The 25,966-nt window shown below is 38.7% G+C and overlaps 1 protein-coding gene across 1 annotated transcript in view; it reads left to right on the forward strand.

Annotated features, from left to right (window-relative positions):
• mpped2a (metallophosphoesterase domain containing 2a) overlaps positions 1-25,966 on the forward strand; it is a 68,317-nt gene that overhangs the window by 16,925 nt on the left and 25,426 nt on the right. The window contains exons 3-4 of the mRNA XM_056259195.1: positions 590-771; positions 9,413-9,638. Coding sequence (XP_056115170.1) covers positions 590-771; positions 9,413-9,638 — 408 coding nt within the window. The remainder of the gene's footprint in view (positions 1-589; positions 772-9,412; positions 9,639-25,966) is intronic.

Consider the following 25,966-nt stretch of genomic DNA (forward strand, 5'->3'; position numbering starts at 1 on the left):
AGAGAGCCTAGGGCTTTTTGTCGACTGACAACCCTTTTAGTAATGAAATAATAGTGGGGGGAACAAGCGCGGCTTATTGCACGTTTCTGACTTCAATTACAGCCAAGATCCTTTTTTTTTTTCGTTCCTTTTGAGTTATAGAGGAGAATTTCTTCTACCCCCCTCATCCCCCAAAACTATCTTTGGGAAAATAAATAAAAGGATGTTCAGACAAGAGGAGAGTGATTCTCTTAAATAGACATCAAATGTGAGAATTTCTAAAGGCTGCTTCCATTTTCAGAGCTTTCGCAATAAAAGATTCTGCTCTAGTTTTAAATTTGACTACAAAAGCTGTGGATGCAAATAAGAAAATGTTTCTGAAACATCATTCCAGGTTAAAAAATATCTTTCTATCTGTCTGTCTGTCTGTCGTAGGGCTGGGCCATTAATCAAATGTTATTTTCAATTATGATTTTGGCTTCCAACTCATGTACTTATAGCCGGCTATCAGTTTTATACAGTTATTTCTGCTGATTTTCATGCTCATAGAATAACCTCCTTCTCTTTCTCTCCCTCCATCTTTCTCTTTATCGCTTATTCTCTCTCTCAGGGTGGACCCCATCTCGTACGACACTCCCAAGCCGGGTGGCCACACGCGTTTTGTGTGCGTGTCAGACACACACTCACGGACAGATGGCATCCAGATGCCTTACGGGGACGTTCTCCTGCACACAGGGGACTTCACCGAGCTGGGCCTGCCCTCAGAGGTCAAGAAGTTTAACGACTGGTTAGGTAAAGAGCTGCGATTAACCACCGTTTAACCCCCTTGCATCTGATCCGACCCTCACACACGCAGGGTTTAGCGGCGTGTGAAGTGGTGGTGACAGGTTTTAGTGACTGAAGCTAATGGTCAGAAAAACGGAGTTTCTCCTTTCGGCATCTGTCAACATAGCAGAAAGTGTTCAGTGAGCTGTTTGCACAATTACTGGATTTTTTTTTTTTTTCTGGTCAGTGAAGAGTTCTGGGTTGTATAAGTAATTTTGTGAGGTAAAGAAAGAAAGTTTCTTTAACAAAGAAAAAAATCGGCCAATTTGTTTTTAATGGTAGTGTACGGTGTACCACTGTAGCTCATATTGATTGATTGGTAAAATATTGGTAATCCAGAATAATTTGATTATATATATATATATTTAGATTTAATGTTGTACTACTACTCAATAATGCTGTGTCTACATTAGAAGAGTCCAGTTATGCATCAGTTTGAGGCTGTTTACTAAAAAGGACCAATCAGCAACAGTAAAATGAAGAAAAAATCCATTGAAAATAATTATAACGACTTTGAATTGTTATGAAATGAAATATTTTGCACAAAATGGTAATATTTACAACACAACTGTTACTGTATATACATTTGATTAGAAACCAAAAATACATACATAAAATTCATAGCAGAAAATATATTTATATTTCCTTAAAAATTCTGTTGTTGTTTTTTTTCCCCCCCGGACGGACTAGGACAATAGTGGCGGGAAAGACAGCTCTGTTGATTATAATCGGTGTGAATTATTTAATTTTTTTATGTAGACGGTGTGAGAATTTAGTATTTTCTACATGACATTCTAATTACAGATTCAAAGGAGAGGAATGGGTTCTTCATTAGCAACTAATTATGCTTATTTATGTAGGGTTAAATTCAACATGGTTTTATGTGTAGGGACAATCCTCTGAGAAAATGATGTAGAATACAGATGAAGAAATAACTGAAGATTATGAATATCACGATATAGAAAAGAGTAAAGATTTCGCTATCTATAGAAAAGGTTTGTAACGTTTATCATTCCTATTCTACACAGATTGGTAATAAATATTAAACATTAGGTTTTAGGAAACCTTAGCATAAGTTGTGATTTATAGGCAGTTGTATGTTTCCAGTCAAAAACAATTCATGCTTTTCCAGACAAATGTATGATTTGTTTTTGACAAAAAGCCTCAGATCGTAGCCAGCCTTCAGGACGTTGTGGTCACAGATGTTCTTACTGTGACACACTGCGAGATTGATAGATTTGAGATTGAAACATAAGTCCTGATCTCCATAACTCTTGTTAAAATATCTGTTTGGAGGCCCTTGATGCATGACGTGCTCTCATTATTTTGAGCTGTGGTACAGCGAGAGTGTCACACACACAAAATCTAGTTATGTAGTAGTGTGTGTTAGCATCCATGGAGTTTGTAATTTGCATAAGTCTTGGTCTTTTTGTAGTGTACTCTATTTAAACCAAATCTTTTTTTATTCTTGGAAATTCATCTTTTAATGTTTTCATTTCAGTTAGAATGTCATAAAGTGGGTTGCTTGAGTTTATATTTAGCTTTAATGAAAGCTATTTTTATGTGGAATTTTGTTTACTGATGATGACTACAAGATGTAAACTTGACAAACTTGATGACTAAAATTGACAAATGCATTAATATATAACTTTACCACTCTTTACAAGTACTGTGGTATCATCATTGTTTTTATAGACATTAGGCTAAACTATGTTAAAACCATTTATTATGATCTGATGGTGAAACTATGGTACTTAATACTTATAATTATAATATATACACCAGGGTACTGAATTATTTCTATATGTGTGTGCACAATTGGTGTTGTACAATGGTATACCGTGGTTCATGTCTAAAAAAAAACATGATAATATTGTGATGTTTTTTATTGACATTCCTTTGGTTCCTTGAAATGTAGTGTAGGAAGTTTCTGTATTGTTTTGATTGTGTATGTAGTAAATCCTGCACCTCAAATCCTTTTTGATCCTGTGCTTTGGTTGAGGTGTAGATCAAAACCCATGTGATTAAATCAAACGTTTGCCGGCTCTGACATCCAGAGCTCTGTTGGCGCCAGGGAGTCCTGGGCCGAGGGTTTGGGATGTTGGCACTTGATGCAGCCATAAAGCGGTCACACTGACCCTGTGGAGCCGCTCACACCGCTGACCTTCAGACCAGTGTGCCTGGTGTAATGTCGTGTGTGTGTGTGTACTGTGTATCCATTTGGCCTCTCGACATGAGCCATGCGCCACAACTATCCAATGTCGAGAGCAACTAAATGCAAGTAAAAAGTGAAATTGCAAGTTTAACTATTTTTTTTAGAACGTGATTGTGTGGTACAGCTGTTTTTGCATCACATTGTATTGCGTATACTCTACACAAGAATATGAACACAGACACTTCCAGCTACACAAACCCAATTTCATACATAATCGCAATCCTGAAATGTGTCGGACAGCAAATACACTGTTGTATTCTCACAATAAGTTCTACATTTTCTCTTTCAGCTCAGCTACTCTTCTGGTTAAGCAATGGTTTAAAGAGAATCTTGTTAAGAAAGGTAGTTAAAGTCAATATGTTTGCAACTTACCTGATTTGAACGGTTTGATTCAGTGAATTGGTTCATTCAGAAATTAGATTCGCTGAGTCATCACTCCTATGTGTTTGTAAAATTATGTCATTGCACTACGTTTTTACTTAGCAATATATCTAGCAATTTATTTAATAAGAAAACAATATATTTAGTTAATTACTGCATTTGCCATTGTTTTCAATGCAATGTTTTTAGGTACTTTTTGTATGTATTCAGATCCTAATTTTTGGGCCCCAAAACTGCTCTGCTTTTTCTATAATATAAGAATTTTGTTCAAATATGGGGAGAAATGTAGTTAGAAACTAGTAGCTTGTAGCATAGCTAACTACTTGTTACTATAGTTTAGATATTTCATTAATTATAAGTAATCTTGGCAAGTTGCAATTTCAAAGTAGGTTCCCTGACACTGTATTTGTACTTGCAGAAGCTCAATTTTTGGATGTCATAGGCTCTCAGTTTGTCCTTCGCTTCGTCATTCCATCCATGCATACTCTCTTGTCACACATGGTTGAAATAGTGCATCAGAAGGGATGAAACGGAGAGAGCTGTCAGCAGTCTTTCCATCCCTCCATCTATCAACGTTCTTGACGCCACTTTTTTTCGTATCCGGCATGTGACACCAGTAACTTTTGAAGTGCCTGGTGGTCGGAGAATGCTCCGACTTTCTTATTATTCACGTTCCAAAGGAAACCTGACGATGAAATTATTTTTCACATCATCGCTTTTTGTTGTAAACACACAGCTGGGCGCTGATAGATAATCTCATGATGGCTGAAAGCTGTCTTCTGTCAAAAACATGTTTGGATATAAGAGTTTAGTCAGTTTCAAACAAATCGTTCCCTCGAACATGACGTGATGATGGAGTAGTTTATATAAGCCTTTTGACAAACTCAAAAGAACGTCGCTCAGATGAGCTTGTAGTGGATCTTCGGTAAAGCTAATCTTCGTGTTTTCATTATCCGAGCCAAAGCATTCCGGTTATATTTTCCGTAGTTTCGTTGTATAAATGCTTGCATTTCTTTCCAAGGTCGCTAACTTTGTTATTTAGCAGTGGGGGACAAATGATACAGTAGAAAAAAAACATAAAGGGCCTTTATAAATTAAACTTGCAAGGGGAAATTGGTGTTGTTTATATGAGACCTTTTAAGTACTGCCGGGTTTGTCATTCCTTTCTTTTTTCCTCTCTCTCTCTCTCTCTCTCTCTCTCTCTCTCTCTCTCTCTCTCTCTCTCTCTCTCTCTCTCTCTCTCTCTCTCTCTCTCTCTCTCTCTCTCTCTCTCTCTCTCTCTCTCTCTCTCTCTCTCTCTCTCTCTCTCTCTTTTGCATTTGCTTCATTGACCATGCATTTTTTTTTTTTAAGCGTAGCTCGCTTTTGTTTGTTTTTCTGGCAAGAAAGCCCAGCCGCTAATCATTGTCATTGATCACGGTTTTTGTTGATAAGTGGGATCGATTCTCAGGAATCGTTCGGTGGGAATGAGGTTTCTTTGCTAAAGTTTATTTCTGCTCGATATCTCGCCCGTGAGATCTGACCTGTGCCTCTCCGCACGGGATTCATGAATGCAAACATGGATCTGTGCTCCATAAATAAGGAGCTTTTCTAGGTCTTGACTTCGTTTGTCTGAGTTCACTGTTTTTTCTTTGATCAATGCAGGACAGCCAACAGATCCCATGTCCAATAGATCAGCTTTGGTCCTTTGTTTTGCAGCGTTGTGAGGACGGCCAAGAAAGTGTTTGCATGCTGGGATATAGGGGTAGTACACCTTATAATAACAATTCTGTTATTAGTCATCCTCATGTCATTGCAAACCTTTATGACTTTTGTTGTATTGAACAGGAAAGGTTTATTTCTGAAGAATATCCTGCCCGCTCTTTACAGTAGGCTTCCCAAAGGACACATAAGCATCATAAACGTATTTTAAAGTAGTGGCCAAAATTCAAGCTGTTATTTGCTTTAAAAAAAAAAATCTACCTCTCCAGTAGGGGTGGAAATCTTATATCACAATTTTTTTTAGTTTAACAACAACATGGAAGTGGAAAGTTCTGTGAGTGGTCTACTGACAAGGCACAAATTAAAGAACACAGACGCAGCCGGATCATTTCCATAATGACCAACGCAAGAGCAGTGCAAAATTAGCGTCTGGTTTAAGACATGCTTTTTTTGGGCGGTAATTAATGGCACAAATATAAATTTACCTAAATAGTCTCCTCCCATAAATTTTGTGTCTGAAAGGGAAACTCCTACAAATGCATATGCAATAAAGTCAGCCGCAAAAATAACTGTCCATGCTTTTTCAGCGCAAACCTTTGAATGTGTGTCATTAGTAAATCCTGACAGTAGTTTTTTAACGCCAAAAGAGGGTTTGCGCTGGTGCAAGCTGTTAGCAAATCTGGCCCTAATACTAGCCTAACTAACAGGACTAAAAAATAAGATATATTTTTAAAAAGCTCACTGGAGACAAGTAAACAGTCAGTGATAAAATGGGAACAAAGAAATAAATTACAAGCAATAGGACAAAAACCTACAATAAATTGTATAAAGTAATCAAATATACAAAAACATTGCATAGTTTTCACTGTGTTTTTTTAAGTTACAAAAGCGATTCAGTCAAGAGCAATGGCATTAGTTTGGGGAAAAGTGCTTTAATCAAACCAGTTTGAATAAAGGTGCTGTATGTAACTTTTTTTACTCTGCTAAAGCATGAAAATACAATAATATGTTTGCAGATATTTAGGAAACATGCTAAGTTCACTTACTCGTTTATCTGAAAAACACTTCTACAGCCAGTAATTTTACTAATTATTTTACACGTTCCGTGTTGTCAGTGGGTTTTTGTTTTTGGTCTGTGTGATCTCACTTGCCTGTTCACCCAATAGTATTTTGACACCCCGGGATGCCAGTTGGCAGGAAACACAGCGTACTGCAGCCAGCGAACAAACTGGGTCAGCGATTGCAGATTCCACACAACCTAGAAAGCCTCGACATCCATCTAAATATCTCTATGAACGAGAGCATATTAAAACGCGGATAAATCAACTCATTAACTTACAGTCTGAAAGTCTCCTCGGCTTTTGTGGTCAATTGCGCTGGTCCTCAAACTGGCAACCCGCGTGAGCGTCGAGTCTGAGGAGGAGGGGCGGGGGAAACAGCGATCTCTGATATTTCGAATTTGGACTGCAGTACCTATTTCGACCACTAGCTGTCATTCTTACAGACAGCACCTTTAACATTAATGGCACAGACGACAGCAGGTGTATATTAGGCTGCTGTCACTTTATGACCAATTGCACTGATCTAATATACAAATAAACTGATTCATTAGAAATACTCAAAAGAACAATTTATTTTACAAATCAGACATTGTAAATAACAGCGTACATGTTTGCTCTGTTCATCACAAAAGTAGCATAAGGTTCCAGAAGACTTAGAAGATGTTTTTATGATACTTTTATGATGCTTTTTGGAGCCTGATAGCCCCAATTCCCATTTCCTTCATTACATGAAAAGAAGGACCAGGACATTCTTCAAAAATGAACTGAAATGAAAGATGAAAAGAAGACATTCTAGTTTGGGAAAACATGATTGTGAGTAAATAATGACAGAGTTTTCATTTTTGGGGTGTACTGTTCCTTTAATTTATGACTTGATTTGTGCTGTTGGGCTTTCTGGTGCCATGTGCTCATTGTTTTTAATTCTATTCATCAAGTCCCACATGTTTTGTTTTTTCAGCAGCAGCGGTTTGAAAAACTTGACGAATGTGATTGCGCTTCTCCGTTTTCAACAAAATACACATGTTCCCTACCAGCCATCGTTCAGTTTCAGATGTTTACGGTGTGCAGTTTATTTTCACTAATTTGATTTACATTCATTACGCATAGCGATTGCCAAACTGTGCCCCGCGCCGGTACTCTGATGTAAATCAAATTCAAACATTGAGGCTAAACCCAAATCCCTTTGACTTTCAGCAGTTTCCCATACTCCACATACCATCCCATATGTTCCTCCTCAGCTTCTTCAAAGTAATAAACAGAGTTTATACCCGCAGTCCTCTTCGAAAAATACATTTTGATGGCAATAAAATGTTGTAAAAATCCCTGCGGGGACGCAGAAGATGCAGTCGGTGGGGAGGTAATTGCATTCTAGGCCTTTTCCTGCCGTAGAGAGGCTGGCACGAAGCTCGTCCGCCGGGGGTTTGTGATTCGGTTTTGTGCGACTGGAAAGCTCCATGTAAATGGATCCGTGATGGCGTTTGGCTGACTGCGGAACGCAGAGCTGAAAGATGGGCTCCTGCTATTAGATTAGACTGGGATTTATGATATACCCCAGTCTACAGACTGCAGAGCACATGGAAGGAGCAAGAAAGTAAATTAAACTGCTGGGAAAGTGTTTACTTTTAAATCAGTTTATCTTTTTATTTTCTTTATACTTCGGTCAAGTGTTTTGCTCCTTTCTGATGCCTCTACAGTTCCAAATTTAATTGGCTTTTATTGTTTCCCAGACACTTACAATTCAAACGGCTAGAAAGAATTTATTAAACTGGATATTTTATAGTAGAAAGTAAAAAAAATTTTAAAAAAAGGTCTGCAAAGAGCACCTTCAAATATATTATTTTGAGTTTCTGACTTTTATTGTTCTTTTTTGCTTTTGCATTTTCAGTCCCATTTTGCTTTGTGCTCTGTCTGAAAAGCGTCTCGTTTCATCTGTATTTTGGTTGGTGAAATATTTGTTTTGTTCTTTTGAGGCGTTCCATATGTGCTGTGCAATCCACTGAGAGACGGTCCACGTGTGTTTCCCTGAGTCCGAGTGTTGACGTATAGCGAGAGCGCACTCTTTTTGTTCGAGTTTTGTACAGAACAACTTCCCCGTTTGCATTATCCTGATGTAGCAGCACAAAAGAGCTATGCTTTGAAGATGGAGGCCGAGGTGAGAAAGAAAGAGTAAAAGCCTCTTGAAAATTGACTTTAATACATGTTTGGTGCTTGCTTTTCAGGATGGCTGTTGTGTTTTAGCACACTTTCTCTATAGAATGGGAAAAAAAGGCCATAATTGCCTGGAAGACCCATATTGGATCTGCATCTGTGATTTAAGAGATGTTTTAGCTGAAAGGTTTTTCTGAAAGTCAATATCCAGCCAAAGTTCCGTTCTATAGACAGTAGCGTGAATAGAGAGGTAAAGAAAGATACTTCGGTTGTATGTTTTGTTGTAACGGCCTGTTTCCACTTGCAGAGTCCTGTTTTTCATTATCTGATTTTTCTTCAGGATCACAATTACCTCACATGAACTTCAGCAGACCATGTTTTTTCAAATAAATTCACACCGTGTCCGAACCAGACATGAGTTTCATTGACAGGCAATCTGTCTATCAATGGTGAATGCAAACCAGTGTGCAACTTGATGCGATCTCTGCCAATCAGAAGATGTTTAACATGCAGTTATGGGGTGCAGGATTCTATGTGTCCATATTGTTAGCTTACACTACTATTGGTAAAATTTAAACATATATTGTATATTGTCACGGTTCTTCCAAACCAGTACTTGCAATGGATGTTATGTTAGGTCATATATATATATATATATATATTAATATATTCTCCCAATTTGATATTAAAGGAGCATGATTTTTTTTATATAATTTGGATAAATTAACATTAACAAACATTATTATTTTTTCTAAAATTGTTCAGATTTGCAGTTACTGCAAAACATGCAAACTGCAAAAACATTACTGCACACTTCTATTACAAAATTTGATGTTAATATTACTGGTGATTTGTTTACTGTGACTATTAATAATGATATATAAGCGATAAAATATATTGATATTTGGGGAATGTGAAATATATATATATATATGTATATAAACATAATTACCGGTATGTACTTGCAAGAAATATATATCATTTATTTATTAATATCAATAGTTTACTTGCCATAATTTGTTTTGTGTGAAGTATGAAAATTGATTATGGGGGAAAAGAGTTACAGTTCTGATTATGTTTTTTTTTTTTTTTGGTGTTGCAGGCAACCTGCCATATGAGTTTAAAGTGGTGATCGCTGGGAATCATGAGCTGACCTTCGATAAGGATTTCATGACGGAGCTGGTCAAGCAGGATTACTATCGCTTTCCCTCCGTCTCCAAGTTGAAACCCGAGGACTTTGACAATGTTCAGTCTCTCCTGACAAACTGTGTTTACCTGCAGGACTCGGATGTCACTGTCAAGGGATTTCGAATATACGGCGCACCATGGTAAGCTCCTCATGCCCTTTCTTGCATTTAAATAAAATGTAATTTTAAAATCAGAGTTGAATTTAATCAGAGTTGCATATTGTTGACAGTCATTTGATATTCAGTCTGTTTGCTTTGTTTTCTGTATCATTATCATCTGTTTGTTTATCATTGTTTGGCTATTTTTTTTTTTTTTTTTTTACAAATGTATAGTTTGTATCAGTTATTCATTCTTTTTCCATTAGTGAGTAAATATTGTGAGTAAATTAGGAAGACGTTTTGTTTAAAAGACAAAGTGACGGCAGTGACGACATTAACAACACATTAATATATGTATATACATATATATATATATATATATATATATATATATATATACCGTATTTTCCGCACTATACGGCGCACCGGATTATAAGGCGCACCTTCAATGAATGACCTATTTTAGAACATTTCTCATATATAGGGCGCACCGGATTATAAGGCGCATAAGATACTGCAGTCAAACGTTTGACTGTGTTTGCGTTATGCATCCACTAGATGTGCTAAAGGGAATGTCAACAAAACAGTCAGATAAAGTCAAACTTTATTAAGCGTTCTGACAACTCCGTTCACTCCCATGGTAACGTTGTTCAAACGTTAAAGGAAAACTCCGGTCAATTTTAACATTGAGCTCATTTTTTGTAAATTTGGAGTGCTGTCAGTACAGATAACAACGACAAAAAACGGTGTTGCCTACACCGTGTTATCCTCTTTTTAAAATTTGCACCCTGTTGACTTAAACGGGAAAAGTTTTAAACCTGCTTTTAGCCTCTTAACAACCTTAATGTGTCATTACAAGTGCACAGCCATGTGAGTGAACTCGGTGAATCTGACTGCAGTAAATGTGAAAGATATGAATAAAAATGATGTTTTTTCAGCCAGCTCACATACCCGTATTTTCTTCCTGTTTTCGGTCGAAGTCCACAGTAGGCGATTGTCGAGTGCGCGCGCGCGATCATTGGTAACTAAGCAACAGTGGAGACTCAGACTGTCAGCCGATGACGGTGCTGTGTGGTGTTCTGAGAATATCAGCTCAAATGGATAGTTCATCCGAATCAGATGTTGAACACACGGAGGAGGTTTGATCGTGCGCGCGAACTCGACAATCAACTACTGTGGACTTCGGCCGAAAACAGGAAGTAAATACGGGTATGTGAGCTGGCTGAATAAAGAGATTATTCCTGCCTTCATGAAAGCTCAGATCACAGTTGAGACTGATATATCAGCTCAGGCATCCACGATCCATTGGCAGATAGTTGCGTAAGTCGCCCGGCACTGTCTCCCCGTCTTGGTGAACGTGTGTTCACCATCCATATATAAGGCGCTCCGAATTATAAGGCCCACTGTCGTTTTTTGGGAAAATTAAAGGCTTTTAAGTGCGCCTTATAGTGCGGAAAATACGGTATATATATATATATATATATATATATATTAGGGCTGTCAAATGATTAATCGTGATTAATCACATCCAAAATAAACGGTTTTTTTACATAATATATGTGGGTGCACTGTGTATAATTATTTTATATACATAAATACACACACATGCTTGTATATATTTAAGAAATATTTTCATGTATATACTGTATATAGATTTATATATAATTTATATTATATATATATATATATATAAATATTTTATATATGAATAATATTTTTTTCTTAAATATACATGCATGTGTGTGTATTTATATATATACAAAATAATTATACACAGTGCACCCACATATATTATGTAAAAAAAACTTTTATTTTGGATGTGATTAATCGTGATTAATCATTTGACAGCCCTAATATATATATATTAATAATGTGACCTAGAATGCTAGATTTAAAATATTAGATTTTTGGGGTTGGACATTATTAGTTAATATTAGTTATTGGTTAATGTTATTTTTCCCGTCCATGCAACTTTCATCAGCAGAAAAGATGTGTGATTTCAGGTGGTGAAAATTCTTAGATTTTGATGAAAGATTATATATATATATGTGTACTTTATATTTGGTAAACCAGTAAGAAATCTCTTATACTCACCAAGGCAGCATATTTTTAATAAAAAATACATAAAAAACAGTAATAATATGAAAAATTATTACAATTAAAATGTATAGTTTAATGTGTTTTAAGTATTCCTGTGAGGCAAAGCTGAATCCTTACTCCAGTCTTCAGTGTCACATGATCCTTCAGAAATCATTCTAATTTGCTGATGTGTTGCTTTTTTAAAAATGATTTTTACATTTTACATCTTTAAATTTTTTTATGATTGTAAATTAATATTAAAAACAGTTGTGCTGTTTAATAGACCGGTTCTTGCAACCATAAACGTCTGCGTTTCTCTTCAAAGGTATTCTGTAAAGGCCATGGTTTTTTTGCATTTTGATTCTGACATCCATAAACACAACGAGACACTTTTTCCTCTTATTCAGTGGATGTCACCCATTTTTCTGCCAGCACCACAATGCACGTGCACAACTGCAGTGACGTAACTCTGACGTCTGCTCCCAAATGGTCTATATTTTGGTTGATACCGTGATCCTTTTTTTTTTTCAGTATTCTTTGATGTTCAAAAGAACTGCATTTATTTGAAATAGATACCTTTTGTAACATTATAAATATCTTTACTGTCACTTTCAATTTCAATTTAACGCACTCTTGCTGAATAAAACTTTCCTTCTTTTTCAAATCTTACTGAATTTCTTTTGAATGTGCACAGGAACGTGTATTAAGAAAGTAAACAAAGTAACGTAAATCTGACATTTTGAATTCATATGAACTTTTATATAACCTTTCACATTAACGTTTCTGTGATGATGCCACTGCAAACTAGTAAACCAGACGGCCTGAGAAAGCACCTCTGCGTCATTCCCATACTCCATCCCTGTGTGTTTAAATTTCCTCGAATGCTCTGATCCTCTTGGAACCTGTGTGTTTTTCTAGCGCTGCTCTGGGAATTCACTCTATTGGGCAGCCTATTTAGCTGCACCTCTGCCCTACTTCCTGTTTCCTTCGCATCCATCTAAAAAGATAAAATGGCCCTGAACTATAATTATCCCACACAACATCTTTAATGCTTCCTGGCGTTTTCTATTTTTGTGTCTTGCCCCTTACTCTTTGTTTTCCTTTGTGTTTTTTTTCCCCCTCTTAAGAGCCATTGTAAGATTCACCTCTTGTGCGGGCTTGTTTTTGTCTATAATTAGCTGTGAAATGGAGTTAAAGAGGGGGTTATAGAGGGCATCCCGCAAAATATAGCGAAGCGGACAGTGGGGAAGCGGAAAACAGAGGGAGGAAGTGGAGAAGGAAGGAAGGAAGCCCCCTGTGGCCCTTTAGCGTGAAAGCTGCTAAATGTCTGTTGTGACAGCGTGGGGTCTTGTGGGAAACGGGGGGGAAGGGGGCCGGCGGGTGGATACTGTGAAAACGCACACACACACACACAGATGGCCGAGAGGAGGTCAGTCTGACCGCTAGCGTGAGGTCTCACTAGGAAAGCTTTGGGTGGCCCCGGTGCGGCGTGCGGCTCGTCTGGCCGAGAAATTTGAGAAGCCTGCTAATTTGTATTACCATATTGTCACACCATTGAATCTGTAACATAAGTCGCTGAAGAATTTTGTGACTGCAGACCAGCCGTTCGCCCCAAGCACTGCTGACTCATTCCCGAGAGTGAAAACGGAGAGAAAGAGGTCTAAAAGAAAAGAATGATATCTATAAAGCTAGCTTGATGGACAGATGGAGACAGTAATGACATACTTAGTTTGAGACGTAGAGGCAAGCGGTGACAGAGGAAGGGCTGGGAGAGAGCACGAGGACAGGTGTCAGAAAAGGGGGAAATGCAGAAGAAATCAGAAAGCACGGATGCAGGTAGACATAGCAGTGGCTGTATTGATGGGAACATATGATGTGCAGACATGCTTCGGGAATCAAATACATCTTCACGCCAGGATCTTGTACTTGAAATTGTCAGAGATGCATAAAAAAAAGATTTTATTTTGTTGTATTGCATGAACCTAGTCTGTTAAAAGGAAAGGGAAAATCGGAATGGTTTCAGTACCTTTTCCTCTCGTTTAGTTTATAGAAACGCAGTGCCTGCATGCTTTTATTGGCATGAAATCACTTTCTTAAATATCAACATTACATTTTAGCATTATAATTGAAAGAAATAGTTCACAGAAATTAAAAATGATGTCTGGTTTATAAGTGAATTAGTGTCATTTTTGTTATTTTTACATACCACTGTAGTATTTATCAATATTTTTTGCATTTGCATTTAGCTTTATATATTTTAAGTTTTCGTTTTCGTTTTCATTCTAGTAATTTTGTTGTACGTGTTTGTAATTTGTATTAGTTTCAATCACCAATTTTTTTTTTTTTTTTAGTTTTTGTTAACAATAACAACACTGCAGTGAATAACTTAAATTTCAGTCTGTTCGTCACACCAATCTATCATAAGGCTTCAGGATTTGTATTATCATGCTTTGTGATGCATATTTCATGAAATTGTGTTGTATGGACAAAAGAAGCCTGCATGAAGATTCTTCAAAATGTCTAGTTTGTCGTTCCACAGAGGAAATAAAGCCGTGCGGTTTTAGAATGACACAAGGATGACTAAATAGTGTCTGTATTAAAGGGATAGTTCACCCAAAAAAAAAAAAAAAAAATCATCAATTACTCACCCTCAAGTTGTTCCAGACCAGTATAGGTTTATTTCCTCTGTTGAACACAAATAAGATATTTTAAAGAATGTTGGTAAGCAGAAAGTTGATGAGCCCCATTGACTTCCATAGTTTTGTTTTTTTTGTTTTTTACTACTATGGAAGTCAATGACTATCATCAACTGTTTGATTACCAACATTCTTTAAAATATCTTATTTTTGTTCAACAGAACACTGTTTTTGTTTTGGTCTGTGTGATTCCGCCCACTGCCAATTTACCCAATAGTATTTCAACACCACTAGTTTCCAGTGGGCAGAAAACGCAGCATATCGCACCCATGGAAGCCAGCAAACAAACTAGGTCAGAGATTGCAGATTCTACCCGACCTAAAAAGCCTCAGCATCCATCTAAAAAGCTCTACGACCAGAGGCGTATTAAAACTCATCATCTCACTGCATAAGGCTCGTTGCCTTCCATTTATCAATTGCGCTCGCTCCTGTTGCTTTTTCTCAAACTGGCAACCAGCGTGAGCGTCGAGTCTGAGGAGGAGGGGGTGGGAAAACTCTCTCCAATATTAAGAATTTGGTCTGCAGTACCCATTTTAACCACTAGCTGCCAATATTACATACTGCACCTTTAAACTAAAGTGTACTTAGTTTTTTACGCGTGGGCTGGCATATCCGTACAGTCAAGTGCGTAGCCTTTTGAAGTATACACCATTTTGATAGCGTGTGTGAACGCAGGCAGTCGACATGCTATAGAAAGTTTCTTCTTTGTTCAGTGTCTGCACTATTTTTCTCCAGAAGTTATGACCGCTAAAAAATGTAAAGTTGGGGCGATCTCATAACCCCCTCACACAAGCGCTTGTCAATGCGAGCCTATGTTGTTGTTCCGTCTCTTTAGTTTAGTTTTCTTCTGTGAAACAGTGGCCCGGGGCAGTGTTGCCACCTTGTGGAACAACCTATTAGTGCAAAACAATTTCAACGCGCATACACGCGCAACTGCGTGTACAAAGTACGTACTATTAGAAAAATATAAAATCGCGTCACGCGCACTGTACGTGGACCCTATCGTATGTGTAAAAACCTTAGTATGCTTTAGGCTTTATGCTAGAGTAAAGACCAGGGTGACAAGGAGCATGAGATTCTCCAACAGAACTATAAGGCTGTCCGTCTAGCCACACGTCCACAGGCCAGAACATGCACGACCCAGTCTAATTCTTCTATCTTCAATCAGATACTTAGAAATATCTGTTTGGCATGTACCCGTGTGAAACGCACCTGTCTTCAGTCCAGAAAGATGTGCGTTGAGAAGTCGAAGTTAGCAGCTGTGAGTGAATACTCTAACATTTACAGCCTATGGTTTAGAGTCTTAAAAGCTGAAGCTTTTAAGGACAAAAAACTCCTGGCTTTGTCATTTTCATTTTTGAAAGTTCATACTTCCGAAAATGTGAACGTACACTACCGTTTAAAAATGTGGCATCAGTAAGATTTGTCTTTGAAAGAGGTCTCTAATGCTTACCCAGGCTGCATTTATGTGATTTAAAAATACAGTAAAAACAGTAATATTGTGAAATATTATTAAAATTTAAAATAACTGGTTTCTTTGTTCAGAATTCAAGCTGAATTTTCAGCAGCCATTATTCCATTATTACTGTAATTTCTTTGTCTTACCGACAGCAGACATCTGAACAACAGTGTACTTGATTTTTTATTTTTATTTTTGGAGAGAGAATGAAAAGTATGGAAAAGTAAAAATTAAGTTACTTATGGCTAACTAAGAACCAAATATAGATGTAATGATAAAGGTTCAAAGGCTGTAAATGTGTATTCTGGCAAGCTCCTGTGTACACAGCGACTGGGAACCCAGACATCTTTCAGGAAGTGGCCTTTTGTTCAGGAACATCCTGATGCTTTTGTCTGCTCCCCGAGATCAAACCCTGGTCTGACCCCAGAGAACCACTTCCACAAACAAACCCTCACAACGCCATAAAACCTTTGAAATTAAAGGACTAGAAAATATGAATTGAAAAAGACTCAATTGTAGACATGTACATCCACTTTCATAGACCAAGGTTTAGATACTGGCAACTTTGGCATGCAATTACAAACCTAAGAAATTCTAAATTCATTCAAAAACTTTTCAGGTAGAATTATAATATTTCATAAAAACTTTCGTATGTCAATAGACTACTTTCGTGATCCTTGTTGTCCTGGACTTGTAAGGTGTGAGAGTGTTAAGATGAATGTGAAGTTGGTAAGATTTATTCATTTCCGTGAATCAGATCAAACTGTCCGATTCAATAAATCAGTTGACCTTTTACGCTATTTCAGAACAAACATTCGCCAAGCCGCTGGTGTCCTTTTGGATATTTTTGGGTTGATGAATGCCTTTAGATGGGGCACAATGAGTGAAAGCCATATTGAGGGGTCATGGTAGTTAGGTTTTAAGGAGAAGGGTGGGGGTGTCTGTCTGGCTTTTTAAAGCTTCATGCTAGCAGTAATCCCCCTCAAGGCCTGACCCGTCTGCCAGTGTTGTTGCCGAAATGGGTCACGTGATACGGTTCAGATGGGGTGAGTCCTTCTGGTAGTCAATCTGGGCGCAAGACCAACGCCACTCCCCAGGGGTTTTGACATACCCTAATACTCTCTTATGAGATTCAATCCCTTTAGACTTCAGAAGAATATTTCTGGCATGTTTTTGTTGTGGGCACAATAAGTATTTGCCTGAAAGATGCAAAAAAAAAACAGTATTTAGAACAATATTAACGGCTTTTACAACGTATCCTTACTAATGTAACTTGAAAAATGGAATGAAATTGGCAGGTATATATTATTTTGGCTAGTGCAGTTCAAAAGAGTAATGGTAATTAGCAAGTTGATGTATCCTAATTGTTTTATTGTTGAATAAAATTCTATAAATATTATAGATTTATTTATAATATAAGCACACACACACACATATATATATATACACTCACCGGCCACTTTATTAGGTACCCCATGCTAGTAACGGGTTGGACCCCCTTTTGCCTTCAGAACTGCCTCAATTCTTCGTGGCATAGATTCAACAAGGTGCTGGAAGCATTCCTCAGGGAGTTTGGTCCATATTGACATGATGGCATCACACAGTTGCCGCAGATTTGTCGGCTGCACATCCATGATGCGAATCTCCCGTTCCACCACATCCCAAAGATGCTCTATTGGGTTGAGATCTGGTGACTGTGGAGGCCATTTTAGTACAGTGAACTCATTGTCATGTTCAAGAAACCAATTTGAAATGATTAGAGCTTTGTGACATGGTGGAAGTAGCCATCAGAGGATGGGTACATGGTGGCCATAAAGGGATGGACATGGTCAGAAACAATGCTCAGGTAGGCCGTGGCATTTAAACGATGCCCAATTGGCACTAAGGGGCCTAAAGTGTGCCAGGAAAACATCCCCCACACCATTACACCACCACCACCAGCCTGCACAGTGGTAACAAGGCATGATGGTTCCATGTTCTCATTCTGTTTACGCCAAATTCTGACTCTAACATCTGAATGTCTCAACAGAAATCGAGACTCATCAGACCAGGCAACATTTTTCCAGTCTTCAACTGTTCAATTTTGGTGAGCTCTTGCAAATTGTAGCCTCTTTTTCCTATTTGTAGTGGAGATGAGTGGTACCCGGTGGAGTCTTCTGCTGTTGTAGCCCATCCGCCTCAAGGTTGTGCGTGTTGTGGCTTCACAAATGCTTTGCTGCATACCTCGGTTGTAACTAGTGGTTATTTCAGTCACTGTTGCCCTTCTATCAGCTCGAACCAGTCTGGCCATTCTCCTCTGACCTCTGGCATCAACAAGGCATTTCCGCCCACAGAACTGCCGCTCACTGGATGTTTTTTCTTTTTTGGACCATTCTCTGTAAACCCTAGAGATGGTTGTGCGTGAAAATCCCAGTAGATTAGCAGTTTCTGAAATACTCAGACCAGCCCTTCTGGCACCAACAATCATGCCACGTTCAAAGTCACTCAAATCACCTTTCTTCCCCATACTGATGCTCGGTTTGAACTGCAGGAGATTGTCTTGACCATGTATACATGCCTAAATGCACCGAGTTGCCGCCATGTGATTGGCTGCTTAGAAATTAAGTGTTAACGAGCAGTTGGACAGGTGTACCTAATAAAGTGGCCGGTGAGTGTATATTATAATACAATAAAATGTATAATTTATATAATTATAAATATTACGTGTGTGTGTATGTGTGTGTGTGTGTGTGTGTATATATATATATATATATATATATATATATATACATACACACACACATATATATATATATAATATACTGTATATAAATATTATATATAGGATATATATTATTATATTAAAATTGTATTATATATATATATATATACAGGTCCTTCTAAAAAAATTAGCATATTGTGATGAAGTTCATTATTTTCCATAATGTAATGATAAATTAAACTTTCATATATTTTAGATTCATTGCACACCAACTGAAATATTTCAGGGCTTTTATTGTTTTAATACGGATGATTTTGGCATACAGCTCATGAAAACCCAAAATTCCTGTCTCAAAAAATTTGCATATCATGAAAAGGGTCTCTAAACGAGCTATTAACCTAATCATCTGAATCAACTAATTAACTCTAAACACCTGCAAAAGATTCCTGAGGCTTTTAAAAACTCCCAGCCTGTTTCATTACTCAAAACCGCAATCATAGGTAAGACTGCCGACCTGACTGCTGTCCAGAAGGCCATCATTGGGCCTTCTGGAAAAAGTGTGGCAAAACCGGACCCTGAGGAAGATTGTGGAGAAGGACCGATTCCAGACCTTGGGGGACCTGCGGAAGCAGTGGACTGAGTCTGGAGTAGAAACATCCAGAGCCACCGTGCACAGGCGTGTGCAGGAAATGGGCTACAGGTGCCGCATTCCCCAGGTCAAGCCACTTTTGAACCAGAAACAGCGGCAGAAGAGCCTGACCTGGGCTACAGAGAAGCAGCACTGGACTGTTGCTCAGTTTTGCATGTCATTCGGAAATCAAGGTGCCAGAGTCTGGAGGAAGACTGGGGAGAAGGAAATGCCAAAATGCCTGAAGTCCAGTGTCAAGTACCCACAGTCAGTGATGGTCTGGGGTGCCATGTCAGCTGCTGGTGTTGGTGCACTGTGTTTTATCAAGGGCAGGGTCAATGCAGCTAGCTATCAGGAGATTTTGGAGCACTTCATGCTTCCATCTGCTGAAAAGCTTTATGGAGATGAAGATTTCATTTTTCAGCACGACCTGGCACCTGCTCACAGTGCCAAAACCACTGGTAAATGGTTTACTGACCATGGTATTACTGTGCTCAATTGGCCTGCCAACTCTCCTGACCTGAACCCCATAGAGAATCTGTGGGATATTGTGAAGAGAAAGTTGAGAGACGCAAGACCCAACACTCTGGATGAGCTTAAGGCCGCTATCGAAGCATCCTGGGCCTCCATAACACCTCAGCAGTGCCACAGGCTGATTGCCTCCATGCCACGCCGCATTGAAGCAGTCATTTCTGCAAAAGGATTCCCGACCAAGTATTGACTATTGAGTGCATAACTGAACATAATTATTTGAAGGTTGACTTTTTTTTTTGTATTAAAAACACTTCTTTCATTGGTCGGATGAAATATGCTAATTTTTTGAGACAGGAATTTTGGGTTTTCATGAGCTGTATGCCAAAATCATCAGTATTAAAACAATACAAGACCTGAAATATTTCAGTTGGTGTGCAATGAATCTAAAATATATGAAAGTTTAATTTTTATCATTACATTATGGAAAATAATGAACTTTATCACAATATGCTAATTTTTGGAGAAGGACCTGTATATATATATATATACACTCACCGGCCACTTTATTAGGTACCCCATGCTAGTAACGGGTTGGACCCCCTTTTGCCTTCAGAACTGCCTCAATTCTTCGTGGCATAGATTCAACAAGGTGCTGGAAGCATTCCTCAGGGAGTTTGGTCCATATTGACATGATGGCATCACACAGTTGCCGCAGATTTGTCGGCTGCACATCCATGATGCGAATCTCCCGTTCCACCACATCCCAAAGATGCTCTATTGGGTTGAGATCTGGTGACTGTGGAGGCCATTTTAGTACAGTGAACTCATTGTCATGTTCAAGAAACCAATTTGAAATGATTAGAGCTTTGTGACATGGTGGAAGTAGCCATCAGAGGATGGGTACATGGTGGCCATAAAGGGATGGACATGGTCAGAAACAATGCTCAGGTAGGCCGTGGCATTTAAACGATGCCCAATTGGCACTAAGGGGCCTAAAGTGTGCCAGGAAAACATCCCCCACACCATTACACCACCACCACCAGCCTGCACAGTGGTAACAAGGCATGATGGTTCCATGTTCTCATTCTGTTTACGCCAAATTCTGACTCTAACATCTGAATGTCTCAACAGAAATCGAGACTCATCAGACCAGGCAACATTTTTCCAGTCTTCAACTGTTCAATTTTGGTGAGCTCTTGCAAATTGTAGCCTCTTTTTCCTATTTGTAGTGGAGATGAGTGGTACCCGGTGGAGTCTTCTGCTGTTGTAGCCCATCCGCCTCAAGGTTGTGCGTGTTGTGGCTTCACAAATGCTTTGCTGCATACCTCGGTTGTAACGAGTGGTTATTTCAGTCACTGTTGCCCTTCTATCAGCTCGAACCAGTCTGGCCATTCTCCTCTGACCTCTGGCATCAACAAGGCATTTCCGCCCACAGAACTGCCGCTCACTGGATGTTTTTTCTTTTTCGGACCATTCTCTGTAAACCCTAAAGATGGTTGTGCGTGAAAATCCCAGTAGATTAGCAGTTTCTGAAATACTCAGACCAGCCCTTCTGGCACCAACAATCATGCCACGTTCAAAGTCACTCAAATCACCTTTCTTCCCCATACTGATGCTCGGTTTGAACTGCAGGAGATTGTCTTGACCATGTCTACATGCCTAAATGCACTGAGTTGCCGCCATGTGATTGGCTGCTTAGAAATTAAGTGTTAACGAGCAGTTGGACAGGTGTACCTAATAAAGTGGCCGGTGAGTGTATATATATATATATATATATATATATATATATATATATAATTTATAATATAATCAAAATAATATATTATAAATAATAAATGTATTATAATTATTTAATTGACATAGCAAGTTTACATCCTAAATGTATGTTTATTAATTAAATGTCAAATGTGTTCTTATATTTTAAAGTTTTTTTTCCAGTATTTAGTTTATTTATGTTAATCCGACAGTAATATGACCAAATTGTGAAAAAATACTAAAACATCATTGATCTTATGAAGCCAATTTAGTAGAAGTACTGCGATACCAAGTTTCAAAAATAGCTTAATAGAAAATCATCCAGATCTTGAATGATTTCGCTCGATCCTAACTTTACTCGAGTGTATTTGACTCTAGTCTGGACCCTGTGAGAGTTTGGCCGTGTTGGGTAAATATTTCTCTGTGGCTCAAACGGGGCTGGTGGTGCAGGCGCCAGCCTCTTCTCTCGTTTGTGTTGGCCCAGCGCCCTTAGCCCACGTCCAGTTCTGTATGATAATGTGAAAATCCCCCTCCATCCACAGGCACTTGCTCTGGCGCTCGCACGTACTCGCACACGAACACACTTATCCTCGTCCACTGTTCTTATATGCAGTGGGAGTAATCCTGAGCCGTTCATAATATCTGTCTCTCTCGCCCCTTATCTGAGCATGGAGTGATTGATAGTGTGTGGAAAAAGACCTCACAGAACCAGAGAAAGAAATGATCGCTTCTCTCTACCGCTTCCAGATTATTGCGTACGTTTGATAACTGCTGGAAAATATTGAATTCGAGACATCCAATCCCGTTATTTTAAGCGCACCGACATTCCTTGCATATTGTAGCTTCATCGTAATTTGACAAACTGACAGTAGAGCAGGCCCTTAACCCTTGCAAGAGTTTATCATTATGAGTTTCCATCAGAATCATCATAACTAAATTTGCAAAACTCTCCGCCAAGATGCTAGGGTGTTCTGGGTGGTTGTTTTCAGCCAAAATAAAAGCTCAATGGTTTAAGAAACTAAGACAGCCATAAATATTATTCTTGTAATTTTACAGTTGTACTGTAAAATAAAAATCAAGTCAAGATCCCACCGCTAAGTGTCTAACATACTGGTCCCTAGATATGACTCTGAATGCTTCTGTTTTGACCTGTTTTGCCTTTCATCAGATAAAAGTCTTGAAGGCTTGTATTAAAGAAAAGATTTGAGGCATACTTCATGTCCATAGCATGAACGGTTCAGGATGTGGTTTAATATTATGGTAGCTTCTTATTCTGCCGTTCACAATTAGCGACTAGAGCAGGTTAACTGGCTTTTTGTTCAGAGTTTGGACTCATTCCGAAACCTGTTCAAGTGAGAAGGTGTGAGTGTTATGTGTCCCTGGTGATTTGGTCATTTTAGTTTAGGGAACTTTGAAATGGTGGCACCAGGTGTTGGACTTAGAGCCCAAGCGCTCTACTGTTCCCAGAGTGAGCCGTGGGCTTAAAGCGGGGCTCGTAATGTAGTCAGGTTACTGATACTGGGGGATTTAGGCAGTCGGACTTCATACAGACTTTATGGAGCCTACAGGCTGAGGGGGAGGGTTTCTGTGCATGTGTGTGTGTGTGTGTGTGTTGTTGTTGTGTGTGTTGTGTGTGTGTGAATGGCTTTCCCAGGCCGAGTCGCTCGGTTGACTGAGTGAGTTTTAAATGGCGCATTTGTCATCACCTTTGCCCCACGGAGTGTGACGGGACGCAGCGCTCCCCCTCAAAAACCTCCCGCAGCCCTTCTCACATATACACTCACACACTCCATTCTTCCATCATTGGCTCATCATCCGACCCCCCCTGCTCTCCACGGTTACTCCTCCGTCACATTCTCTCTTTCAGGCGAAGGGTCAGTGACAGCCGCTACTGTTCGAGATCCTCCCGACACACACACACACACACACACACACAGATGTTTAGACTTCTATAGTTTCATAGAAAGCTAATTGTATTTACTAGAGTTTTATTATTTACTTTGTTTGATTCATTTTGAGCTTTCAGGGAGTCCACAAAGGGAGGTTTTACAATTTTGTTCTCCAAGTACAGCTAAGTAAATATCCACACACATTAATCCTTCAGCGTATGGTCAGACATGACTGGTAAACCACAAACGACAGGGAAAGTTTAAGGAAATAGCTATTTCAGAATAAAACTCTTATTTGGTATTTGTTTGTTTGTTTTTCCCCATGCATTAATGATTTATTCTTGAATAAATGGGTCTTAGTGTTTGGTTTTCTTCAGGGCTAATTAGGATTTACTGGAAAGGTTGTTGTTGTTTTTTTTTGTGCCAAATTATTATCTTAGTTCTCCCGCTCTCACACTCACTTTACACATTTCTACAAAAACAAAGAGCTGTATGTAACTGAATAACATTTTTTTTTTCAAAAGTTTTGTTCTTTATCATATTCTTTGTTAATTTCTTCTTTCGTAAATTCACATGTAGTTTTCACATGTATTTTTGGTCACAACAAGCCTGTTTCAAGATTAAGATTAATGATCTAAGGCCACTTTCACACAGCAGCAGAACATGGTTGTCAGTACTAGGTATTTTAGTCCTTAATACGGTTACGTCCACACAGTTCGGTTGTTAACGGGAATGACAACCGCTTTCTCAACTCACATCTGTAAAACTTCAGGACAACCGCATTCTCGGAAAACCCGTGCTGTGTGAATCCGACTGGACTGGACAACTAGTGGACTGGACAACTAGTTGACTTGACTCCCGTGTGAACATAGATACGATTAATAATTGTGTGTGTGTATTATCAATATATTTGAACAGGTAACACTTAATTTCGATGGTCCACTTTAGACATTCTACTTACTATAAGTAACTTTGCAACTACATGTCAACTAGCAGTCATTAGAGTATAAGTAGACACTCTGCTTAATATCTGCTAAGTAACACTTTATTGGTCCCCAACAGACATTATGCTAACTTTTACAACTACATGTCACTTTTACTAACCCGAACCCTAATCTAACAGTCTACTAATACTCAACTGAGAGTTAATTGACATGTAGTTGCAAAATTACTTTTTACTTTTACTGCAGAGGTGGACAGTAGTGAAGTATATTTACTTTATCAGTGTTTTTCTTTGGAAAACTTTTACTTCACTACATTCCAAAGCATAATGTCGTACTTTTTACTGCACTACGTTTCATAAATAAAAGTCCATGGTCCAAATTTTTTTTTTACCTTTGATACTTAAGTACATTTAGATATTTAGTAATTTCTTGTACTTAAGTAAAACTTTAAATTACTTTTACTCCAATGTAATTAAGTATTAAATGAAATTCAATATACAACGTAGTGCAGATAAAGTACAGACATGTAGTAAAAATACTTCACTCACTACTGTCCACCTCTGAAATATTGTGTGATGTAATGATATTATATATATATATTATAATATATAATATATTATAATAATTTATTATATTATGTATATACATTATGATTATATATATATTTAGAGCAAGTGTGAAACATATTTGTATATGTATATTTACACAATATTTAATTTAAAAAATCATGCGTGTAGTGTGTGTGTGTGCGTGTTTCTTTAAATTAAAGAAACTCTTTACTCCCTTTTTTCTTTATGTCAATCTTTTTTTGTACGTCCTCCTTTCATTGAGTGCATGAATGGGATGGAGTCTGCTTTGCGTGTTTAAGATGCACAGTGGAAGGAGAAAAAAAATCACTTTGCCCTCTGTTCAAGGAGGAGGTGGGGGCGGTTATGGGGGTAGAAATCACTGCGAGTACTAGAGTAGGGGGGAGGAGCGGCCCAACAGGAGAGGGAGGGTCGGAGGAGGTCGTCTGGGAAGCTTTGTGTCGTCTTTCCAGGGGCAGACACTACCTGCACTTGTCAGTGATTGCAAGGTGACCCTTGACCGGGGGGAGTGGCGTCTTGTCAACATTAATTAGCGGGCCATGTCTGGGTACGCTGCACAGACCCTCGGCCATGACCGTCAGACAGACAGACCCACAGCGGCGGGGCGGGGTGACGGAGGGGTAACGGCCCCCTCTCGGCTTTCAATGACTCTTTTCTCCTTTCGTGTCAGAGGTCATCGTGTAGCCGCGCTCTGCTAATTGTGCCCCAAAACGTGTTTTTATGTCTCCTGCCTTCTTTCTTCAGATTTAAACCGCACAGACGTAGGACAAAACTGCTTGGCATCAATCTGAAAAGGTGAAGGGAAACATATGGTGAACATCGATGATCTGTGATTAGAAAGGCAGAGGTCTGTGCTGACAGGACGTCAAACGGAGCCGGTGTTTGTTTACGTGTACGCACATATGTTAAGCGCTAACCTTCCCTGCACCGGGCCACGACTTACATACCACACCGCAGCCCCCCTCAATCCATCAGTCTTGGGACCAAGCAGCCAGAGAGAGAGAGAGAGAGAGAGAGAGAGAGAGAGAGAGAGAGAGAGAGAGAGAATTAGCTATAATGAGAACTAGGACAGTTCATGAATCTAATTACCCGTGAAACGAGCAACATAGTACTTCTGCTGTTGTCCAGGCTGTCGTTCGTCATACACACCAGGGCTTT

The sequence above is a fragment of the Rhinichthys klamathensis genome, unplaced genomic scaffold (assembly GCF_029890125.1).
Source record: "Rhinichthys klamathensis goyatoka isolate OS25496 unplaced genomic scaffold, OSU_Roscu_1.1 h1tg000165l_1, whole genome shotgun sequence".
Taxonomy (NCBI): Eukaryota; Metazoa; Chordata; class Actinopteri; order Cypriniformes; family Leuciscidae; genus Rhinichthys; species Rhinichthys klamathensis.